The sequence below is a fragment of the Octopus sinensis genome, unplaced genomic scaffold, assembly GCF_006345805.1.
Source record: "Octopus sinensis unplaced genomic scaffold, ASM634580v1 Contig04188, whole genome shotgun sequence".
Lineage (NCBI taxonomy): Eukaryota > Metazoa > Mollusca > Cephalopoda > Octopoda > Octopodidae > Octopus > Octopus sinensis.
The window spans coordinates 2,908-10,806 of record NW_021827225.1 but is presented as its reverse complement, the minus strand read 5'-3'; the positions used below and the strand labels follow the sequence as shown (position 1 = coordinate 10,806).

Sequence of the window (7,899 nt, the reverse complement as noted above, 5' to 3'; positions counted from 1 at the left end):
TATATGTTTGTGCGCTTGTATTTTGTCCCCCCAACATCGCTTGACAGCCGATGCTGGTGTGCTTACGTCCCCGTAATTTAGCGGTTCGGCAAAAGAGACCAATCGAATAAGTACTAAGCTTACAAAGAATAGGTCCTGGGGTCGATTTGCTCGACTGAAGGCGGTGCCCCAGCATGGCCGCAGTCAAATGACTGAAACAAGTAATAGAATACTCGTACATATATATATGTATATATATATAATATATATATAATATATATATATATATATATATATATATATATATACATATATACATTATTGATATACATATATGCATAAGTATATGTACACTAAACATATGCATACACCCATACATTTATACACACACACATACACAAATACACACACACTTAGAAAACCACATTTCCTCCCACCTCACTCCTACGCTCTGTCTGCCAACCAGGATAATAATTGCTCCACCTGACTTTGGCAAAACGCCTGTAATAACAATGATAGCTAATAAACGTCATCTTCTTTCGGAGACCTCGTGTGCAGGCGATGATTTAGTGACATGACAAATAAGCGTTTATGATGACGAGGCTAAACTTAATCAGTTTTCATCTATATTTAAGAAATGATTAAGATCAGCCGACACAAGTGTGAGGCATTAAATTTTACTTAACTGCCGTTCAGAAGTGCCTATGGTGTCGCCCTATGCAATATTAAATCAATTGATAGAGTATCAATAAGGTTTGCCTTCGTAGAAACCTATCATTCGTTTATTTAATTATTCCAGCAAAATTTTATGCTTCTATCTATCTATCTATCTATCTATCTATCTATCTATCTATCTATCTATCTAACTCTCTCTCTCTCTCTCTCTATCTATCTATCTATCTATCTATCTATCGGTCTGTCTGTCTGCCTGTCTAGCTATTTATCTCTCTCTCTCACACACTCTCTCTCTCCATCTATCTTTCTCTCTCTATGTATGTATGTGTGTGTGTGTGTATTATCTGTCTGTTTGTCCCTTCATATATTGTTAGCTCTCATCTTTTATATTAACGATCACCTTTATACACACACAAGCACACATACACACACATATATATGTATATATGTTTATATATATATATATATATATATATATCTATATACTTATAGATACGCGCATACTCATACACACAAGCACGTACATAATACTTGCATATATATGTAGTGGATCTTGGATGCATGAAGTGGATTTGATTCCACCATAGCCAAATTTTAGGTAACAGTTCAACAGAACTTTTCTCACGGTGGGACAACAGTTTTTCTATGACAGCAGTTTTACATTTTCCAGATTCCTTTAGCTAGGCCGAAATAATGTCTTCACCACTTGACCCTTCTAACCTCTTCTGTTTCACTAAAAGCTAGAATTAAGATAACAAGACCACCAACTAAATATATTGTTCTCAACGATACGTCTATCCTTCTGGATGGTTATAAAAACGATAACCCCCAAGCAAAAATCAGTTAGTCACTAGGTGACAACTCAGTCAGTTGGTGACAAATCGTGAGTTGAGAGGGAGCTGACATCAGTTAGTGAACCGACCACTAGAATCATGGCCACAAGCAGGCAGACAAACGACCAGGGGCTAAAGAATGGAGTTTACAGCCGTCGACTACGCGAGCCAACGTCCCACACTCTATTCACTAACTCACTTTCTCTTCTCTGCACATTACCATATCTCTCTCTCTATGGTTTACTACTACAATAAGAACGTACAGGCCGAAATTAACTTTTTTACTTCGCATGCTCTAGGATTTTATCACCTGACCGTCGAGGCAAGGTATTGTATAATGTAACACAACCCACACACACACACACACATATATATATATACCCATATATATATATATTATATGTATATAAATATATATATATACTCATACATATGTATATGTCTACTTATATATATATATGTGTATATGTATATACATATACATACGCAAATATGTAGAGGTATACCTGCAGGTTAGTAGATATAAGTATATCTAGAAATGTATAAAAATGCATCCTCTTCCCCCTCCCCGCATATTAATTGATGAATGACAAGAGAACGGGAATTATGTAATCAACTTCAATGGCTTGCAGCTGTTTCCGCTATAAGATGCAACATCACGTAGCTTCCTCGGAGCCATTAAAATGAACTGTTTGTTTATTCGGGAAAGCATTTAACTACATAGAAACGATTATACACTCATAAATAATGCAATACAGTTTGAGGGTGAGAAGTCACTCCTAAAAATAAACAAGTTTAGATATAGATATATATTCACATGGTTATAACAATTCATACACATTCAGAAATTGAGAAATATATTTTAATCATAAGGTGTGTGGTATAGACGCAGACATGGCTGGGTGGTAAGAAGCTTGCTTCCCAACGACATGTTTTCGGGTTCACTTCCACTGCGTGGTAACTTCGGTGAGTGTCTTCTGCTATAGCTAAGGACTGACCAGAGCCTTATGAGTGATTTGGTAGATGGAAGGTGAAAGAAGCCTGTCGTGCATATACCTCTGTGTGTGTGTGTATTTATCCCTCAACCACCACTACTACCACCACTTCACGGCTTGTGTTGGTATGTGTACATCTCAGTAACTTAGCGGATATCGATAGAATTAGTACCAGCCTCTACAAATAAGTGTTGGGGGTCGATTTGTTTGACAATCCTTCACTGAGATGCCCCAGCATGGCCGCAGGAAAATGACTGGAACAGGTAGAAGAGACAGTCGTACACATTCACACACACACACACACACACACATATAGAACATCCAAACGTGCATCTTTTTCCCTTTGATGATATTTCACACAAATGTAAATTTAATGTTTATTGAAACGGCTGTAAGTGAAGATGACCAATTTACTCTTAATAATAAACAAATTCTAACTTCTGAATCTCTATTTTCTCTTCTTCTTTATATAGATATATATATATATATATATATATATATATTATATATATATATATACATACACGCACACAGTTGTGCATAAGTGCAAAACAAGGTCGGAAAAAATAGTACTCGAATACCAAAGGTAGAGTGATACAACTTTTTATTAAAGCTGCAAAATTATCACAGAACATAATCAGCGTTTCATGTTCCCGTTCGTCGGGCAGTTGTGATGAATATTTAAGTATTTAAGTATCTATCCACAACTGCCCGACGAACGGGAACATGAAATGCTGAGTAACAGTTCTGTGATAATTTTGCAGCTTCAGTAAAAAAATGTGTGTGTGTGTGAGTGTGTGTGAGTGTGTGTGTATGTGTATACACACACATATAAATGTGTAACAAGTATCTTTTATCTTATATTTCTTTCAATCATTAGACGGTGGCCATTCTGGGGCACTACCTTGAAGAATTTTTAGTCAAACGAATCGGCCTCAGTGCTTATTTTTTTTTTAAGAATAATACTTATTCTATCGGCCGCTATACCGAACCGCTACGTTATGGGAACGTAAATGCACCCACACCGGTGCTCAAGTGGTGGTGGGGAAAACACACACACTCGTATATATATATATCAGTTTCCGCCCACCAAATTTACTCATAAGGCTTTGGTCGGCCTGTGGATATAGTAGAAGACATTTACCCAAGGTGCCAGGCAGTGGAACCGAACTCGGACCCATGCTGGTGAGACCACAAAGACATACGTGCTTCTAAGTGTGCATAGAATTTAAAGACATAGATATTATAAAAGCAAAAACAAAGAAAATAACATTGCTGTTAGCGTTTTGATTACTTACCTGTGTGTATATATGTGTGTTTCTTCATGTCGGATTTCTGGTGGAAGCGCTTCCCACAATAGGGGCAGGGGTAGGGTCGTGTATCACTGTGTATGAGCAGATGAGTACTGAGTGTTGAGGACCGTTTAAAACACTTGCCGCACTGCTGACATCGAAATGTTTTCTCTTGGGTGTGCACGGTCCGGTGTTGCGATAGAGACACGGAGTGGCCAAAAGTTTTGCTACACACATCACAGGCGTAAGGCCGCTTGCCGCTGTGAGAGCGGCGCACGTGCACCTCGAGGCCGTGTGGGGTTGTGAAACGTTTCAAGCACTTGACACACTCGAACGGTCCTTCGTCTCCGCTGAGCACAACACTGGCTCCACCTATGTGCGCGTCGGCGACACGGATCAGGTGTGCCGCCTCGCCGCCACCGGGGACTCGGCTAGCAGCGGCCGACATCGCTCCGATGAGACCGAGGGTGGTAGCACCGTCACCTCCACCTACCGACGCCGAACCACTAACACCAGTGACGCCTGATGACAAACCGGCGCCGGTCGACAATCCCACGGCTCTGGCAGCCAACTGACTGACCGCATGGGAACTGAAGCAGCGACCTCTAGTGGGCGAAGCTGCAGTGATACCCAATGCGTTGCCAAGACTACCAATCCCTCCAATAACACCGAGTCCCTCTCGGAATAACCGGTCGGCGTCTCCAAGAAGAGGTTTACTATTATATTTCGATCCAAGAAAATGGCACAGTTGGGTGGAATTCCAGAAATGCTGCCCATAGGAGAGATCCATCGAAGTCGGGACGTGATTATTTGCTGCTGCGGCCGCTGCTGCCGTTGCGGCAGCAGCAGCGGCAGCAGTGGCAGCAGCAGTTGCCGCCATTGCATCGGCTGTATTAGCATCTGAATGTCTATCCCCTAGCGGTCCATCAGAGGTGACCCCTAACGAGGAGGTGCCGTTGAGGCCGTTGTTGCTGTTGCTGCTGTTAACCATCAGGTCTGCGCTGTGCAGGAAGTGATAGCGATACAAGTCGGAGTAGGTGAACTTGTTGTGCATTTTCTGCATCAGCAGTTTCAGTGCATCACCTGCAAAAGACAAGAACGAGAAGAAAGTGTGTAGTGAGCTTCATCCAGCATGACAAGGCTTCATTTTATTTTGATATTCATAGCAATGCATTATAGTATTTTCACATACACACACAACACACAGATATCCACGCACACACGCATACATACGATGGTGTGTTGAAAGACTCCTGGCTTTAAGGATGTCGCGAAAGGCCTGATTGGAGGCCCAACCTTCCGAGTTGTTTTACTGAAGGACCGTTGCAATAAAAGTGTGAGTCTGAGAGGGAGGTATGTCGAATAATATCACAATTAACTGATCCTTCTGTATTTTCTTTTACTCAAAGCCAGGAACTTTTCAGAATACCCTCGTAGTATAAGTGTGTGTGTGTGCACAAATGCGTATTTTCAATATCACACATGCGCACTCATGCTTTCGATCTGTCTCTGTCTTCGTCTCTCTCTCTCTCCCCCCTCTCTCTCTCCTCTCTCTCTCTCGCTCTTAATACATGTATATATGTATGTATGGAGGTATGCTGGATTGTTGGTATGGCTATCATTGTGTGTGCGGAATAGTTTTATAAGATATCCATTTGATATATACAGAGAGAGAGAGAGAAAGAATAAGAGAGTATATATCTATATATATATATATATATATATATATATATATATATATAATATATATATATATATCTATATATTAGTGAATTTGAAGAAACAGAAATCGTTTTATTGCATTCTACACGTGTTTTTCGAAAGCCACAATTTACCAAATTCCGATTGAATAAGGAGACCATATTGTGTCTTTCTCTTCAGGAAGAAATAGGAAATCCGTTGGAAAAACAAAAACAGAACAGAGGCGGAGCAAAACAAATCGAACGAGGCTCCTAAGAGCCCATGGCCAAACTGTTATCAATGTATGTTGAAAACGGGTGGTGGGTGCGTTGAAGATTTTAACAGGTCAGGCAGCGGTCATTCCGGTGGGTGAGAGCGCGGGTGCTTAGATGTTCTTTGTGACCGAGACTAAAGTTCTGACTATTTAAAGAATATTAGGTGTATTATATGGGGCGAGACAAAAATATTGAAACATGTGTGTGTACTGTTCTATATATGCGCGGCCGCAAGTTGGTAAGAGCGCTAGCGCTACACTCTGGTCACTGCTGAGAAATCCGTCAGGGGGTAGAAAATATTTTATGTGTTCGTATGTGCGTTTGATCGCGCGGCCGTCAGTTGGTAAACAGCCCTACACAAGGTCACTGCTGTAAAATCCTGTTAAAAATGTGTGCGTGTGTTCGTCTAATCATGCCTTGTCAAAGAAACCCCCCGTCGTCAAAACAAAAACACCATTCGTCTCCCAGGAGTAATTCCCCTGCAATGGTTAATCATATTTCTCTTAAAAGCTTTTTCAAAAATTTATTTCCAAGGGCTATTTTCATATAAGTAGTTGTAACCGGGTGCAGGTATTATTTTAAGCGTTATTTATAAGCAAGATAAGTATAACGCCGCCAATGGGGCATCGAAAAGCCGACTGTAAAAGTCCGTTTACCATCCGGTCTCTGGCGAACGATATATGGAAGAGTTCGGAGACACAAAGGTTGCACTTCCTTCTGCTGCCCCTTCAAATGGGAGGGCCACCGACAAAATTGACCATTCCAGCCTGGAGCTTGAGTTCGTATTCTTCAATCGCCATATTAGCTTGCTAAGTTTCCGTGGTCTGGCATTTATTCACGTCTCGAAAAGTTGCGTAATGGTGGAGATTCGTAAGGCCAATCTTGACGATGAGGCCCCGACATAACTAGACATCTGAGTCCGTGTAAAACCTTGCATTGGTAGAAGGCGTTTCTGATCTTGGAGTTCACCGACGTGAACCTTATTCTATTAGGATTAGTTTCTGAAATTAGAACTGCGTTACTGTTACTATATTTGTTGCGAGAACTGCAGCCGTTTACTACTCTATTTTCCACTACGTCACTATTAACTAACGGAATAACCCCTGATTCTACACTATCACTCAGAGTGCTGTCATTGCTAGTGCCCGTGGTGCTGCTATTGCCGGAAACGATGCTGGAGTTGCTATTGGGACTCTCTACCCTAACGAGCCGAGCTGCGCTCACCTCACTACTGCCATCGTTACCGTCAATGGCATCACCCTTATTTATAACTATACCCCCAGTATTTTTCCAACGTTCTTTCCAACGGATTTCCTATTTCTTCCTGAAGAGAAAGACACAATATGGTCTCCTTATTCAATCGGAATTTGGTAAATTGTGGCTTTCGAAACACGTGTAGAATGCAATAAAACGATTTCTGTTCAATCTTCGTTCAACTCCATTTCTTCTTCAATTCACTAATAATATTAAAATTCAATTATCCGCACCAACGCCGCATGGTTTGCAACACCAGATGGTTGTCCTCCACCGTGCGTCTTCGTCTGTCTTCTGCTGTGATTTTTGCTACCAAGGTATCGGTTAAACTTTTGATTAATCTGCAACAAGATTATTCATCTTTCTATTTCACAATATATATATATATATATATATAGAGAGAGAGAGAGAGAGAGAGAGAGAGAGAGAGAGAGACAGACAGACAGACAGACAGACAGACAGACAGACAGATAAACAGATGGATGAATGGACACATGGTTGAATGGATGAATACAGTACAAAGACATAAAAGTGCACTCTTGGAATTGAGATATATGTATATTCTGTTTATGATAATCAAGGATTGTATTTTTGAATCAGAGCTTCTCTTAATCCGCCTGTTCACATTGATCGACTGTATATATATCAGTGATTTACAAAAAAAAAAAAAAGAAGAAAAAAGACAGATTATCATGTTAATCGTGACAGTTACGTTTTCAAGGAACCACGTGATCTTTTGAAGTTAACTATTATTTCTCATGAATCTGGAAGCCCTTTATTCTGTTTTCCATCCAGAAAGCATATGACCATGTGCCGGCAGGCCGAAAGTAGTTCACTACTTTCATTTAGTATTTGAGAAGAGGTACGCACTATATGGAGCTATTCTGTAAGTCAAAAACTGTAGGAGATATCTAAT

General features: G+C 40.5%; 1 protein-coding gene across 1 annotated transcript; it reads right to left on the bottom strand.

The window, feature by feature from the left end:
* Window positions 1-3,751: 3,751 nt before the first annotated feature.
* LOC115227516 (zinc finger protein Gfi-1-like) lies at window positions 3,752-4,877 on the bottom strand. The gene has a single exon (XM_029798315.2). The coding sequence runs from the start codon at window positions 4,835-4,837 to the stop codon at window positions 3,773-3,775; it is 1,065 nt and encodes a 354-aa protein (XP_029654175.2). The 5' UTR covers window positions 4,838-4,877; the 3' UTR covers window positions 3,752-3,772.
* Between the last annotated feature and the right edge of the window lie 3,022 nt (window positions 4,878-7,899).

Bases quoted from the DNA above. Each gene is read 5' to 3' on its own strand.
- LOC115227516 (XM_029798315.2), bottom strand. From the start codon at position 4,837: ATGCAGAAAATGCACAACAAGTTCACCTACTCCGACTTGTATCGCTAT.